At 33.6% G+C, this 17,813-nt stretch overlaps 1 protein-coding gene across 1 annotated transcript; it reads right to left on the reverse strand.

Moving 5' to 3' along the window:
- Nucleotides 1–14,931: 14,931 nt before the first annotated feature.
- Nucleotides 14,932–16,071, reverse strand: OR4K1 (olfactory receptor family 4 subfamily K member 1). The gene has a single exon (XM_039843820.1). The coding sequence runs from the start codon at nucleotides 16,011–16,013 to the stop codon at nucleotides 15,078–15,080; it is 936 nt and encodes a 311-aa protein (XP_039699754.1). The 5' UTR covers nucleotides 16,014–16,071; the 3' UTR covers nucleotides 14,932–15,077.
- Nucleotides 16,072–17,813: the final 1,742 nt, after the last annotated feature.

Here is a 17,813-nt window from a genome sequence, read left to right on the forward strand (position 1 = left end):
GAGTTGAGTGACTATGTCGTCTTATTTCTAGTGAAAGTTGAATTATTTATTTAAAACAGTTGAAAATACCAGAAATATCAATTAGCTGTTGATATTAGCTTCCCATTCCAACTGACATTTCCTTGTTTCATAATCTCCATCATATTTTATTGTGACTTTTTTGAAACACATAAGTACAAAAGTTTTACAAAAGTTTTCTATAATATGTTAACTTTAGTGGTCAGAGTTGAGCCTAAATCCCAAACTAAAACCAAATATTTGAAATATGAAGATTTAGAGATGCCCTACCCTCCTTGCCTTCTTTCAAGGCAAAACAATTTAAATCAGCCCATATACCTAGAACCTGGTGACAAAACAGGACCTAACTTTCTTTAATTAAATTTTTTTTATGCCAGATCACTTTCATGAAAATGAATAAAATTCAACCTCACAAAATTAGATTCTTTCCTGTACAGTTGGTCAATGAAGACATTTAACTGTTGTGGATCTGTATAATGATGGGGGAGAGGTGGGGAAGTATAATAAATAGCACTGATTATCATTCTTACCTTCTAAAACAGGACATTTGGACTTTCTTTATGTGGGTTTTTAAGAAATGGTATGTACTAAATAAACTCATTATCTCTTACCTAAAACCAATCCTATTATCCTAAGTCTAGATTTCTTCCATTTTCTCTTTATTTAAAGTAACTTGCTTTCTTAAGGTATCCACTCCCGATTATAAACTTATGTCTTCCCATTTATACCCAAAGTTCTTGAGAGGTACTTGTCATCACTGTCCCTACTTCGTTATGCCTCATTCACTTCTCTTGCTGTTTTCTTTTTTCTCTATTTGTTCCATTTTATGCCCTTTTCTGTTCTCTGCCCTTGTGGGCTGCCTCCTGTAGACTACATTATCTGGGCTTTTTTGCCTTTAGCTTTTATCAAAACTGGAGAGTGGAAGGAACTAGCAAAAGATTAGAGAGAAGAAAAAGAGAGAGAGGTCTGGCTATTTCTTTACTTCTTTCTCCCATATCATTAAAATTCTGGCAATCATTATTGACTTGACTACTTAATATCTTGTGGTCTTCTTCATGGATCCAACTCTCACCAGTTTTTATTCCTTTCTCTTGTCCCTTCAAGCTGAGCGTAATAAAGGTTCTTGCCTCGCTTAACTCTGCCAAGACTTTTATAAATATTTAAAATCTCTGCCAAACATAATTTCACTTTCTTTCTGTGACCTTAACTAATATACCTCTTGACCCATTTTAATCTGTTCTTGGACCTCAGCATTCTATTAAAACTATCTATCTCTTATTTTAGCTGCCTGTTCAAAACTTGGAAAAAAAGTGGCCTGCCAAAATATTTCACTAAAAAATGGTCTCTGGTCTCAAGAGGAATTATAGCATTCTCTTGTGAGAAGAAGGTGCTAATGATAGTTATAATTTTTAAATAGCATGTTTTCTCTCGCCTATATATCTAATTATTTACTGAACATCTCCACTTCACATCCATATGTACAATATTTAACATATCATATTTCTCATATTTGACACATAATGAATGTTTTCTAAAAATTAATGAATAAACTCCTATTGGAGTATGTATCTTCTTGGTAGTTTCTAAAACAAAAAAAAAAACCCTGAAAGCCAGTCTTCATTGTCTCTACCTTCAAATGCAACCAATCAATAGGACTTATTTTTAAATATCTCTGAATCTGTTCAATTCTATCTATTCTGCCATCATCTTCAAGTAGCCCAACCTCACCTTACACTGGATTGATGCAATAGATTTCCAGCTTATCTCTTTGTTTTTACGGGTTTCTATTTCTAACTCACTTTCTTTAATCAATCAGATTGATCATTCTAAATATGTAATGTTAAGTGATCAGACATACTTCAAATTCTTTCCATTGCCCTTTCCACAAAGTCTTTCTAAAATTGATTTCTCTCCCCAGACTTATTTCTAACTCTCCCTTATTATTAGTATTAGTTTGGGTAACTGTGGCTTCTATAACAAAATATAAAAATTAAGGTACTTAAGGAGTTTGGAGAAATATGTCAGCGTGAGAGATGTCTCCAGATCTCTCCCCTTGAAACAACAATAAGCTGAACATCTAAAATTCAAAAACAACAGCCAAGTTTCACACAAGAATGTCTGAGCATGGGATCTGCACATAAGAGCCACCACAGGTCAGAACACCAGGTGTTGGGTGGTAGTCAAGGAGAAATAAAGAACCTGCCTCTCACAGCCACAGGAGCTTACTGTAGGAGGAGGGAGAGGGGAGAAGATGCAGGGACTTCCCTGAATAGCCCTGCCTGGGAGTGCGGTGAGGTCCACGTAGCCGGTGGCAGAGTCCACTCATCAGGGCAGAATGCAGAGAAGTAGGACAGCAAAAAAACAACAGTTGATTTTTACCAGCTGTGGTTGCAAAACTAAGGCTGAGACACAGCCCCCAAACCCCAATCCAGAGAGGCCCTCCCTCCATACCCTCTGAGACCGAACACCATAGAGCCCAGGGGAATTTGAGCAAATAGAAACTGTCGCTAACATTGAAAGGGACTAAGACTGAGGGTAGCAAGAGTGATTAAACATCTACAAGAAAATAAAAAGGAATTAGTAAGTCTTTATATAAAGCAGGGATCCAAAAGGCTTAGACACCACCTACTGGAAACCAAAAGAAAAGCACCTTCTTTGCAACAGGCTAAAGAGAGACATTTATATAATAAATCTTCTTTCTGGAAAAAAAGCAGAATACACTTTTATTAATGTTCAGATGGAGAAATAGTCCATTTAACATCATGAACAACTAAGGTGACAAGGCATCTCAGAAAGAAAGAGAAAAATAATCAGAAAGTAAGCTTACAGACATAGAAATATGCGACTTAAATGACAGAGAGTTCAGAATGGTACTTCTGAAAAAACTCAGTGAGTTCCGAAACAAGTCGTATCAAAAACTTCAGAAAGTGAAAAAACAAATAGGTGAGAAGAAAAAGTTCTTTAGCAAGGAGATTGAAACCCTCAAAAAGAACAAAATAGATCTTCTGGATATAAAAAGCACACAGCAAGAGTTGAAAATGAAATAGCAAGCTTTGGAAACAGAATTGACCAAATGGAGAAAAGGGTCAGTGATATGGAAGACAGAAATCTAGAAATAAATCAGAAAGAAGAGCGAAACCAAAGAATAAAAAATAATGAAAGAGAAATATAAGTACTAGCCGTTACCATCAGGAGAAGAAACATAAGAATAATGGGCATTATGGAAGGTGAGGAAAAGGAGCAAGGACTAGAAAGGATTTTCAGACAAATAGTGGACAAGAATTTCCCAAATCTAAGGAATGAGCTGGAGCTCGGAATTCAAGAAGTCAATAGGACACCCAATTATCTCGACCCAAAAAGGCCTTCAACAAGACACATTGTATTAAAATCATCAAAAATCAGTGACAAAGACAGAATTCTCAGGGCAGCCAGGGAGAAGAAAACAGTAACATATAAGGAAAACAAATTAGATTATCGTAGGACTTCTCAACACAAATCTTACAAGCCAGAAAGAAATGGAATCAAATATTCAAATATTAAGTGAAAGGAACCACCAGCCTAGAATAATGTATCCAGCTAAGCTCTCCTTTAGATATGAAGGAGAAATTAAGACTTTTCCAGACATACAAAAATTGAGGGAATTCTCCACTATGAGGCCTGCAGTACAAGAAATACAGAAAGGGGTCAGATCACTTAAAAGTAAATGAAAAAAAAAAGAAAGAAACATAATTAGAAGTAAGGTGACTATCAGGCAAATAGAAGCAGAGGAGTGCAACCCTCATTAAGAACAGGGCATTATAAGCTTAAACAATAAGAAGAGATTTCCTATAGCAAGATAGTAATGAACGTTCAGCATACATAGGGACAAATGGAGACAACAATGACTGAAAAGGGGAGGATTCAAAGATCCAAATTCACAAAGGGGAATGGAGACAAGGCACACGCAGAAGAAAATGAATAACTATTTATATATATCTATTCTTTTCATATACATAATGGTAACCACATGCCAAAGATTCAGAAATTAAGTATATAACATAAAGCAAGAAAAACCAGAGGAAAAACCCACAAAAGCCAACTAAAATAAAGAAAACAGAAGCACAAGGACAAGGAAGCAATGGAAACACCGAGCTACCAGAAAGCAAAAGATAAAATGGCTATAAGAAGACCTCATATAATCACCTTAAAAGTAAATGGATTGAACACACCAATAAAAAGGCACAGAGTTGTAGATTGGATCAAAAAACAAAACCCAACCATACGCTGCCTCCATGAAACAAATCTCAGCTCCAAAGAAAAATATAGACTCCAAGGGAAAGGGTCAAAAATGATATTTCAAGCAAATGGTATTCAGAGAAAAGCGGGAGTAGCAGTACTAATATCGGATGAAATAGTCTTCAAAATAAAGAAGATAAAGAAAGATAGTGAGGGACACTTCATAATGATAAAGGGAATCATGCACCAAGAAGACATAACACTTATTAATACCCATGCTCCCAATCAGAGAGCCTTGAAATATGTAAAGCAATTATAACAGAACTAAAGGGAGAAACAGACCAAAATGCTATCTTAATGGAGACCTAAATACTCCACTGTCTTATATGGACAGATCATCTAAACAGAAAATCAATAAGAAAATAACATCCTTAAATAATACATTAGACCAACTGGACATAATTGACATTTACAGAGCCTTTCATTCCAAAACAGCTGCTTATACATTCTTCTCTAGTGCACATGGAACATTCTCAAGAATCAACTACATACTGGGACACAGAGAAAGCTTCAAGAAATATAAGAGGGTTGAAATCATACCAACCGTACTCTCTGATCATAAAGCTTTGAAACTAGAGATTAACTGCAAAAATAAAGCAAGAAGAACCACAAATACATGGAGATTAAATAACATACTACTGAAAAATAACTGGGTCAGAGAAGAAATAAAAAGAGAGATCAAGAGATACATAGAAATGAATAATTATGATATTACAACATATCAAAAACGATTGGAACATGGCAAAAGTGGTCATGAGAGGAAAGTTCATATCATTACAAGCTTATCTCCAAAAACAAGAACAAACTCAAATAAACAATCTAACATTACACCTTAAAAACTATAAAAGGAAGAACAAATGAGGTATAAAGTCAGCAGAAGAAAAAAAAATAATCAAAATTAGAGCAGAAATAAATGAAATTGAAAAGAAAAATACAATAGAAAAAATAAATGAAAGAAAGAGCTGGTTCTTTGAGAAGGTTAATAAAATTGACAAACTCCTGGCTAGACTACTAAAGAAAAAAGAGAAGGACACAAATAAACAAAATCAGGGATGAAAGAGGGGAAATTACTACTGATATTGCAGAAATACAAAGGATCATACAAGAATACTATGAAAAAAAGTATATAATACCAAATTTAATAACCCAGAAGAAATAGACCAGTACTTAGAAAGATGCAACTTTCCTAGACTGAATCAAGAAGAACTGGAAAACCTAAAGAGACCAATCAGCAATATGGAAATTAAACAATTATTAAAAACCTACCAAAGAGTAAAATTCCAGGACCAGATGGATTCACCAGTGAATTCTACCAAACATTCAAACAAGATTTAATACCTATTCTCCTCAAACTCTTCCAAAAAGTTGAAGAAGAGGCAATACTTCCTAACTCATTTTATGAGGTCAATATTACTCTGATATCAAAACCTGATACCAAAAGATAACACAAAAAAAGAAAACTACAGACCAATATTTCTCATGAACACAGATGCAAAAATTCTAAATAAGACACTAGAAAACCAAATACAGCAACCTATTAAAAAGATTATACATCATGATCAAGTGGGCTTCATTCCAGAGGCACAGGGTAGGTTTAACATACACAAATTGATTAATGCGATATACTACATAAACAAATTAAAAAATAAGAATCATATGATCATATCAATAGATGCAGAAAAAGCCTTTGACAAGATATAGCATCCATTTATGATCAAAACACTTAACAAAATTGGTATAGAAGGAAAATACCTTAACATAATAAAGGCCATATATGACAAACTCTCAGCCAACATTATACTTAATGGTGAAAAAATAAAAACCTTCCTTCTAAGATCAGGAACAAGGAAAGGCTCTCCACTATCACCACTGTTATTCAATATAACATTGGAGGTCCTAGCAAGTGCAATCAGACAAGAGAAAGACACAAAAGGCATCCAAATAGGATAAGTTGATTTGTCACTATTTGTGGGTGACATGATTCTCTATATAGAAAATCTTAAAGTCTCCACGAGAACACTATTAGAAACAATAAGCAAATATAGTACAGTTTCTGGATACAAAATCAATGTTTAAAACTCCATAGTGTTCTTATACTCTAATAATGAAGTGTTAGAAAAAGAAGTGGAAAAAATAATTCCTTCTGCAATTGCAACAAAAAGAATAAAACACCTAGGAATAAATCTAACAAAACATGTGAAGGACCTATATAATGAAAACTATAAGACCCTATTAAAGGAAATCGAAGAAGATACAAAGAAATGGAAAGATATTCCATGTTTCTGGATTGGAAAAATCAACATGTTAAAATGACCATATTACCTAAAGCATTATACAGATTTAATGCAATCCCCATCAAAATCCCATCAACATTTTTTAAAGAAATAGAACAAAATATCATCAGATTTGTATGGAAGCACAAAAGACCCAGAATTGCCAAAGCCATCTTGAGAAATAAGAAAGAGGCTGGTGACATCACTCTGCCCAACTTCAATTATACTACAAAATGACAGTAATCAAAACAGCATGATATTGGCAGAAAAAGAGACACACGGACCAGTGGAACAGAATTGAGAAGTAAACCCATATTTATATGGGCAAATAATTTTCAACAAAGAAGCCAAAAACATACAGTGGGGAAAGGAAAGCCTCTTCAATAAATGGTGCTGGGAAAACTGGAAAGCCACATGCAAAAGAATGAAACTAGACTGTTGTCTATCACCACACACCAAAATTAACTCAAAATGGATTAAGGACCTGAATATAAAACCTGAAACAGTAACATGCATAGAAGAAAACATAGGAACCAAACTCAAGGACCTTGGTCTTAAAGAGGATTTTATGAATTTGACATCAAAAGCAAGGGAAGTAAAAGCTAAAATAAACGAATGGGACTACATCAAACTAAAAAGCTTCTACTCAGCAAAAGAAATCATCAACAAGATAAAGAGAAAGCTATTCAAATGGGAAAATATGTTTGCTAGGAGCATCTCCAGTAAGGGTCTAATATCCAAAATATACAAAGAACTCATACAACTCAATCACAAAAAAAAAAACCAAACAATCCAATCAAAAAATAAGCAGAGGAACTGAACAGACACTTCTCCCTAGAGGACATATAAATGGCCAACAAATAATTGAAAAGATGCTCAACATTGCTAGCTATTAGGGAAATGCAAATCAAAACCACAATGAGATACCATCTCACATCTGTTAGAATAGCTATAATTAACAGGACAAGAAATAACAAATGTTGGAGAGGATGTGGAGAAAAGGGAACCCTTATACACTGCTGGTGGAACTGCAAATTGGTACAGCCACTATGGAAAACAGTGTGGAGTTTCCTCAAAAAACAAAGAATTGATCTACCATATGATTCAGCAATCCCTTTGCTCTGTATTTACCCCCAAAGACTTGAAAACACATATCCTAAAAGATATTTGCACATCAATGTTCATAGCAGGATTATTCATGGTGGCCAATACATGGAAGCAATTGAAAATAGATGATTGGCTAAAGAAGCTTTGATACATGTATACAATGTAATATTATCCATAGGAAGAGTGGAAATACTGCCATTTGTGACAACATGGATGGGCCTCGAGATAATCATGCTAAGTGAAATAAGCCAGATAGAAAAAGTTAAAAATCACATGATATCACTTATATGTGGAATATAAACCTAAAAGCAACAAATGAACAGGACAAACAAACAGAGATCCATGGACTATAGAATAGTGGTTACCAGAGGGTAGTGGGTCAGGGTAGCAATGAGGTATATGCCGTAAAAGGGGTCAAATATGTGGTGACAGAAAGAAATCTAATTATGGGAGGTGAACACACAGTGTAAATATATGTATGCCTAATTGTTAAAGTGTACAGCTGAAAGTTATTGGATTTTGTTAACTGAAGTCACCATTAAAATAAATAAATAAATGCACACATACATACATACATATATATATATATATACATAATTACGGCGTTTAATTATAAAATTATGTTTCTGCTCATGTAACTATGCACAGTAGTGTTCCTAGCTTGTGGCTGGTCATCCATGCATGATTGAGCAACTCAGGCTTCTTCCATCTTCTTGATCTAACACCCCTTAAGGCCTCAGAGTTTTCTGCATCTACTTGTAAGAGGGGGGATTAGATTATTAAGGCATACTCAAGTATTCACTACTTTAGATCAAATTATTTTATTTTTTACATTTTCTTGGCAAGAATAAGATACATGACCCTACCTGGCTGGGAATTGTATTCCCTACTGGGCTGCCATTTTATAGTAACAACTGAAGGAGAAAACATGAAATTTGGTGGATATTTCATTGTCTCTGACTCCCTTTACCTCCTACAATCCAAGCTCGAGTCAAACTAAACTTCTTTTAGATCCTCCATTGTGGTGACTATCACATTATCAAGTCTTTCCAGGTAGTTTTTTGTGCCAAGAAGAACCTTACTTTCCCTCTTCATCTGTTAACATACCTCAGGTCTCAGGTTTTTCTTGCATGCTCTTAGACTAGGTGAGGTGCTCTAATCACACAACTTGCCAACACTTAATTCACCATCAGAGCAATTCAATCTTGATAATTATTTTTTGTTTAATCTGATTTTCCCACTAGGCCTGGAATCTTTCCCATCTTGCTCATCATTGTATTCCCAGTAGCTAGCAGAGTATCTGGGATATCAGAGATGAGACATTTCATAAATATTTGTTGAATAAATTAAGGCTTCGCCTATGCTTAGTCTTCATGGGCTTTTATTTCTTAGTAAACTATTTACTAAGGTGTAACATACACATAAAAATTCATAAATTATAATATATTGTTTGACTAATTAGTTACCATATATATTAGTTTTCTGCAGCTGCTATAGCAAATTGTTACAAATTTGATGGTTCAAAACAACAGAGATTTATTGTCTCACAGTTCTGGAGATCAGAAGTCCAAAATCAGTATCACTGGGCCCAAATCAAAATGTCAGCAGATCCACACTCCTTCCAGTGTCTAGAGGAGAATCCATGCCTTGCCTCGTCTAGCTTGTGTCTGCCAGCATTCCTTGGCTTACTGGCACATCACTCCAATCTTCGAGAGCAGCATTTTCAAACCTTTCTCTGCTCCTTCTTATATCACCTTGTGTTCTATATGTTTTAAATTTCCTTCTGCCTCCATCTTATAAGAACACATGTGACTGAATTTTAGGCCTAGTTGGATAATCTAGAATAAGCTCTGCACTTCAAGATTTTTAACTTAATCATATCTACAAAGACTCATCTTTTCAAATAGAAGGTGATATTTGAAGCTTCCAGGGATTAGCACATTGATATTTTTTGAGGAACCATCATCAGCTTACTACATCATAACATAAACACAACCACATGCCTATTTCACAAATAAGATGAAAATATTACCAGCATACCAAACATACCCTCCTTTTTACCTTTCTACCAGTGACTGCTTTGGCCGAAGGTAACAAGTATGTTGACTTCTGACATAATGGATTAAACTCATCTATTTTTAAAATTCATATAAATGGAATAATAAGCTGTTATTAAATTTTGTCTGACTTTTTTCTCAATATCCATACATGTTTTTGAGTGCAGTTATAGTTTTTTTCTTTGCCACATAACATTTTATTTTTTAAATATATTACAACTTATTTGTTCATTCTAGTGTTAGTGAGTATATGGCTTATTTATAGTTTGGTACTACTGCAGTGGGACTGCTATAAACATTTTTGCACATGCTTTTTCATGTTGAATATATAGCTATATATATATATGTGTGTATATATATATATATATTAGTAGAATTAGTACAATTAGTGAGTGATAAAGTATGTGTATGTTCAATTTTCGTAGATATAGCCAACAGTTTCCCAAAATGATTGTACAACAAATGTATGCCCCCAGCAGTAGTATCTGAGAATTCCTGTTGCTCCACATTCTTATGAATACCTGGGACAGTAAAACTTTATATCACATTGTAATTTCAACATTCATATCCCTGATTATTAATGAAATTAAGCAACCTCTCATAGGCTATTGAGAACTTGAACATCTTCTTTTGTAAAGTACCTGATGAAGTTTTTGCCTGTTTTTTTTTATTGATTTGCTTTTTAAAAATTAATTTGTATACAGTTTAAAAAATATTCTAGATATAAGTTGGATATATGCATGGTAAATATATTTTTCCAAATTATGGCTTGTATTTGTACTCAATGTCTTTTAATGACCATTGATGATGTACTTTAATAAATTCTAGTTTGTCATATTTCTTTTCAGTGTAATGTAATTTGTGTCCTGTTTAAGAAATCCTTGCCTAGGATTCCATGTTCTCTATAGAACATAAAAACATCCTCTTACATCCTGTTCCAAAAGCTTAATTTTTTCCTACCTATACAAATATATATATATATATATAATCTGGAATTAATATTTGTTAACTGTGTGAGATTAAAACCAAGTTTTTTTATGTAGATATACAATTGACCAAGCACCATCATTTTGTTCCTTTTCTGCAGCAGTATCTCTTTTTATAAATCAGGTGACTGTATGTATGCTTTTTGTTCCTGACCTCTCTAATGCATTCCATTACCATGTTTCTCTTTCCTGTTACCAATACCACTAAATCTTAATACACAGTGTTAATCTTTGCTGTAATAAATATTAACATTAGCATCCTTGATATATGGTAGTATATGTCTTCCTTCAGTTTTCTCAAGTATATTAGTGGAATTACATTGAATCATGGATCAATTTGGGGAAGATAAAAGTTTATCAAATAACATTGCTAAATACACAAAATATTTCCAAACATGATGAAAATTATAAACACAGAAATCTAAGAAGCTCAATTAGACTTAAGTAAATAAGAACTTGAAGAGAAACACATCAGAGCACATCATAATTATTGAATACCAGTAATATCAGAACATGTTAGAAGCATCTAAAAAGAAGGAAACACAAATTAGGGTCTCATCTGTCCTTAAACCATTCTTGTGTATTTTGCATTCAGGCATTGTCATTTTCATCTCTAGAAATTTGATTTGGGTCTTTTAAAAAATCTTTTTCATTTCTTTTCATATCATAGTCATCTTTTCCTTTACCTTCTTGAGCATAAGAAATATATTTATTAGCTATTTCAAGAGTTTTGCTTGATAATTTTATCATGTATGTCATTTGTCTTTCTTTATTGGTTATTTTATCTTCTGCTTATAGGTCATACTTTTTGGCTATTTTATATGTCATTTAATTTTTAATTGTGATTGCATTGTGAATTTTGCAATACTAGTTCCTTATTCTTGTCTTTCCCCACTTCTGTAAATATTATTGGATTTAGTTCTGTGGTATAGTTAGTGCTGAGCTGATCAAGAAGAAAAGTTTTGGTGGTGAGACGCCCAGTGGAAAGAATGTATGAGGAGCCAACATGAGAATGAAACGGGCAGGCACCAACTTTACTGTGGAAAGTGTGCTTCTATTGTGGGGAGTGCAGTTCTGTTCCTGCTTTGTTAGGAGACCACATGGGCTCCACATATATCAGAGTACAAGTGGCATTTAGCCACACTTGTGTGACACAATAAGCTGAATTGCACTTACATGAGTTAGGTGCAGGCGCTCTTCTACACTAATGTACCATTCTAAATCTGGGATCCTGTTTCTAGCTGTGAGCTTGGATCACAGCCAGACTTGGGACCAGCCAGGCCTGGGACCCAACTTGGGATGAATTTGATCTGTTAAGGGCTTTTTATCTAAGCTTTGTTAGTGCAGGTCCAGATTAACTTTTAGTTTATGGCAATTTTTTTCAGCACTACAAAAAGCAATCCATTTCTAAAACTCTGTTCTACTCTTGGCCTGTGTGAGGATTGTTTGGGCCATCTCTTTTTTGTGGGCTCTTTCCCAGGTTTCAGATAACTTCCTCACACATATGCACTGATGAATATGTAGCCAAATGCTTGATGGGAGCCCTCTGCAACTTTCTGAAGCTATATATCTTTTCAGCTCTTTCTTTTCCAGTATTGTGACCTGAAAATTCTAGCCATCTTTAGTTCTCTGGACTAAAGAATATGGGATTTAGTGGTTAAACTATATGATATTTATTCTAGCTTTTCAGAGACACTTTTTGGCTTATGGATTTCTAGTCACTGCTACTATTTCATTGATTTTAAAGTAAATCTTTAGAAAATTAAAAGAAGAGAGTAGTCTCAGTTTCTGAGTCTGTTTTCAGTTGTGGTGCTGTAATGAATAGGAAATGTCTATTTCCTTTTCATTAAATAGGACAAACAGGCATTAAAATACTGGCTCTCAGCCTCTCAGTTTCATCATTTATACAATGGAGATAGGGTATGTTACCTACCATACAATGCCACTATGATTGATGTCAAATGTGGTATTGAAAGTCACTGATACTTATTAGATACTCAAAAAGTGGTCATTGGCTTTGAGTGGTGAACACAAAATGCAGTGTACATATGATGTGCTGTTGAATTGTACACTTGAAACCTATATAATTTTATTAACCAATTTTATGAAAAGAAATGAGAACAAAAAATGCTAGAAGTATATTTACTAATTCTGTTTTAAAAATGTTAATGATATTGAAATTTTTCTTCATTATTATATCAATTTAGAGATTGAATAACAATGTTTGAGGTTTCTTATTTTATCAAAGCTTTATCAACACAGTGAACTATCAGGCTTTTGGATCTTTACCAATCTTAAAGATGAACAAAGGAATCTCACTGTATTAGCACTTGCACTTTCTTACATGTTAATTTTAGCATTTATTCATATGTTCAAGAGTCACTTGCATTACATTAATAATAAACCACCTATTCATATACTTTGCTAATTTTTCTACTGGCTTGTTGGGCATTTGCTTATTGATTTAAAAGAGCTCTTTACAAATTAAAGATATTATCCAAAGAATAATACTACTTGTCACCTAGGTTTTCTTTTGAATTATTTGTTATAGGCTTTAAAACAAAACAAAAATCTCTGTGGAAAATTATCTAGTCAGATATATCAACTTTTTTTTTAACTTTGTGACTTTTGGATTTTTTTTGCCAAACTTAGTAATGTTAGGTTATGGCATGCCTGATCACTAAAACCCAAATAGACCAACAGTAAAGTAAGAATTAGAAAGTCAAAGAATGTATCTCTAGCACTATAAAGAATTGAACAAATTAAATAGCCACTTATAAATTCTCATTTCCCACCTCCTTCTGCTGCTCTTCCTCTCACTCCCTTTATTTTCCCCTTATACTTCTTACCCTTCCTCTCATTCAGTATGAGAATATTGAGAATCAGAGCAGTGAAATGACTTTATTTTCCAAGAGTACTATCAACACCTCTATTGTCACCAGCAGGGCAGAGTTAAAAGGAAAAAAAAAGTACTACCAACAATATCATGACTGCTTCAATGTTTATTGTGTATTTAAAATGTTTTCGGCACTGTATAAAAATACATAAAAGGTAGTCAAGTTTAATGATTGACATTGTACAAGTGAAATTAACCAAAAGTCTAAGTTTTAAGAAACCTTTGCTAAGTCATACCATGGTTTGAGAAGACAGTGTGTCTATATATCTAAAAATTGCACTATAACTTGGCATGCAGAGTTAAGATCTATGCACATAAACACTAACTTATGTCTTATAGTATACTTAAAATACTGAATCCAGAGTGATGACAATTGCAGGCTTTCTATTTTCTGTTAAGAAATTCCTTTTTTCATTGTTAGAATACGTTTAGTCCCTCTGTTACAGAGTCTTTTTCATAATGCAAATCTCAGGGAAAAATACATAATAAAATTTTTGACTAGCAAATGAAAAAATAATTAATAGATACTTCATCTTTATTATTAGAGGTACATGAATTTTACTTTCCCTCTTCTGTTTTCAAAAAAATATGAAAAAAATAGGTTTCAGATTTGATCTTCAGTTGCAAATTTTTTTTGTCACTTTGTACATTTGTAAAACTTTAACCTTTTCTCCAAACTTAATATTCAACACCGACCATATTTGCAAGCAATTTAAAAGATATTTGCAATTTTCTATGAATAATGTAGAATTTATTATAACCAATTTATCCTACTTAAAAATAAATAGACTTGGAAAAAATATATGCTGCTGTTAGCACCAAATATTTTTTAAAAGTTTTGTAATGAGTACAAATGAATATCAAATAATATAAAAGAACACTGAAAAAAATTGATTGGAACATAGTAGTAGACAGGGAAAATTATATATAACCAAATGTACAACAACTAACATATATAACTAAATATTCAATGCACAAGGAAAAGGTAAGGTGATGTACACTAATCAGGTAAAATCCATGTTGTAAAACACAATATTTTTCTATTATGTCAGTATATAAAAAACTTATGAAAAAGTTGAATGAAGATATCGGGAACTCAATTTTCTTATACATTTTGATTGTAAGGTATAAAAATATGACTTCAATTGAAGAGAATCACAAGTTTAGTAACATAAATAGCATTTTGTGTAGATTAGAATATCTAAATTCTTTAAAATATTTAAGAGGATTATTAAATATTTAAGAGAATTTGCACTTTAAAATTATAAGTAATTACAAATTGATTAAAATTCTATTTAAATATTAAACTGGGAACTGATTTTATGTAATTCCCTTGTGCTTATGACAAAAATCCAATTCTCTAACTCAGTAACCCATATCATTAAGCAAAAATAATTGCCATGATGCTATGATCCAGTGGAAGCCCTTCATTATCATTCAGGATTACATTCCTTCATGGTGATCCCTAGTTCTTCCAGGAGTTCACATGATGGTTTCTCAACTTTCGCATGGCTGATTTAACATCTTCATTCCTCAGAGAATAGATGATGGGATTCAACAGAGGTGTACATACAGTGTAGAACACAGAAAGGAATTTATCCACAGGAAGTCTGCTAAAAGGCCATATATAGAAGTAAATACAAGGCCCAAAGAAAAGAATTACCACTGTGATGTGGGCAGTTAATGTAGAAAGTGCCTTAGATGACCCGCTGGAGGACCGACGCCAGACTGTGATCAAAATGATGGTGTAGGAAATAATTAAAGCCAGAAAACAGCTCAAAGATATCAGACCACTGTTAGTTAGTGTCATAATTTCCATTTCATAGGTATCCATGCAAGCCAGCTCTATCACCAGAGGAAGGTCACAAAAGAAGCTGTCTACCTCATTGGGGCCACAGAATGGCAGATCCACTGTAAAAACCAAATGGCTGACAGAATGAAGAATACCCACAGCCCAGGAAGTAAACACAAAGATTATACACAGTCTCCGATTCATAATTTTACTATAGTGTAGTGGCTTACAAATGGCTATAAATCTGTCATATGCCATAGCAACAAGCAACATCATCTCACTCCCAACAAAACTATGAAGAAGGAATATCTGGGCCATGCAACCCTCAAAGGAGATAGTCTTGTGTTCAACAAAAAAATCCAAAAGCATCTTGGGGGTGGCAAAGTTAGACTGGCAGATATCAAGGAAAGAAAGGTTGCTGAGCAGGAAGTACATAGGAGAATTCAAATGAGAGTCAGAGGAAATGATAACAATAATTAGGATGTTGCCCAGCACTGATGTCACATACACTACAGAGAAGATGGCAAAAAAGAAAAGCTGAAGTTCCCAAGAATTAGAGAGTCCCCGAAGCACAAATTCAGATACTATCGATTCATTTGTGTGAGCCATGTATGCAATCTACAGTTACCTAAATAAAAGAAAATCAAGAAAATATCACTCACAATGATTGGCACTATCTCTCATACACATACAAAAGAAATATGACAAGCTATCAATTAAAAGTCAATTTAATTTAATGAAATTATCTAAGTAATAAATTGACTAATATTTAACACCTATGACTATTGTGGAAGTGGAAGAAGTATAAAATAAGATTAGATATGGATCTTATCATAATTAGAAACATAAAAAGGGGGTCAAATATGTGATGATGGGAGGAAATTTCACTTTGGGTGGTGAACACACAGTGCAATATACATTTGACACATTATTGAATTGTACACTTGAAACCTATATAATTTTATTAATGTTAAAAAATAAAAATATACAATTAGAAACAAGCAAATATATGTGATACATTAATGCCATAAATACTATCAGGATGAAAGAAATTATTCCAAAGTGGTAAAGTAAATCATGGAGTAGATATTATTTTAAACTAAAACTTTTTAAAAGTGGAATTCGCTAGCCAAAACTGAAGGAAAAGGCTATTTCAAGCAGAGAGAATCACAGGAATAAAGACACAAAGGAAAAAATATGAAAGACTTATTCAGGGAGCTGTGAGTTGAGTGGCCTGCTTAGAGGAGCAGGCATGCTAAGGAGCAATAAAAATGAAGTTAAGAATAACAGATGAAGTGTGGTGAATACGATTAGCCTTGAACATAGGCAAAGTGGACTAGATTCACGTTCTTGAAACTGAGAATCATAAAGTGCTTGATGGCGCTTTAAGAAGCTTAATAGAAGCAATTTGCTATATTCTAGAAAGAAGAGGCAATAGTAATTAATACTCTGAAAATTTCTGTGAAGATCGAGAAAATTCCTTTCATCCTTTAAACAGTTAATTAGTTAGTTAATCAGCATTTACCCTCTATCCTACTGCTGATGGGTGCAATAGGAAGAGGGAAAGAGATGAGATGATGCTGAGAAACCTGCCGGGCACCTGCTGGGTAGCTGAACAGGGAGGCACACAGGAGTGGGGAAGGATGGTAATGAGAGGGCCGAGTTCTTGCCAGTTATGAGTGAACCACCAATGTGATTTCAGTCTCTTCTGATTCTGCCTTATGCCCCTTCTTAAACACTCTTGACACACCTGGATTTATCAAAATCTGTAACACCTTTCAGAAACAGTCTTTACATGGTGAATTTGAACACATAATAGATTTCCAAAATAGAAAAATTAAGTAGTGTGTAAATTGACTTTTGATTGTTTTTTGACATTTTGCTTGACACGTTGGGCACCATGTGGCCACTTTGTCTCAAAAAAAAAAAAAAAAAGTCTATGCAACCTCCAGTTGTTCTGGAAACATTTTTGGCTTTAACCCTGTGTACCTAATAATACACGACAGATATTTATTTGTCCTTATGTTGATTAAGGTTATGTACCCTATATCTTCAGTGGTTTGTTAGGACCAGGTTATTTAGATGTAACTAATATAATAAATATTCAAATTTTTTTACAGCAAACCATGTACCATAATTTAACCAATTAAAAATATTTAAATGATTTACAAGCTTTTATTATGTTACTTTAACCTGATTGTTGAAGTGCTAAATCCTATCCTTTCAAGAGCAGAATTTCTTTGCATTTGAGTTATTATATCTAGTTTTAAGAAGAATGCAAAAACTTAAGTTACTCAAGAATATAAACAGAATATAAACAGTGAGGCATGAAGTCACCTCAGTACAAATGTCCATCATAGGATTCTCATCTCCATGTGGAAGATTTGGGCCAATACTGGCCTGCCTGAG

This window comes from Pteropus medius, unplaced genomic scaffold (genome assembly GCF_902729225.1).
Source record: "Pteropus medius unplaced genomic scaffold, Ma_sr-lr_union100, whole genome shotgun sequence".
Lineage (NCBI taxonomy): Eukaryota > Metazoa > Chordata > Mammalia > Chiroptera > Pteropodidae > Pteropus > Pteropus medius.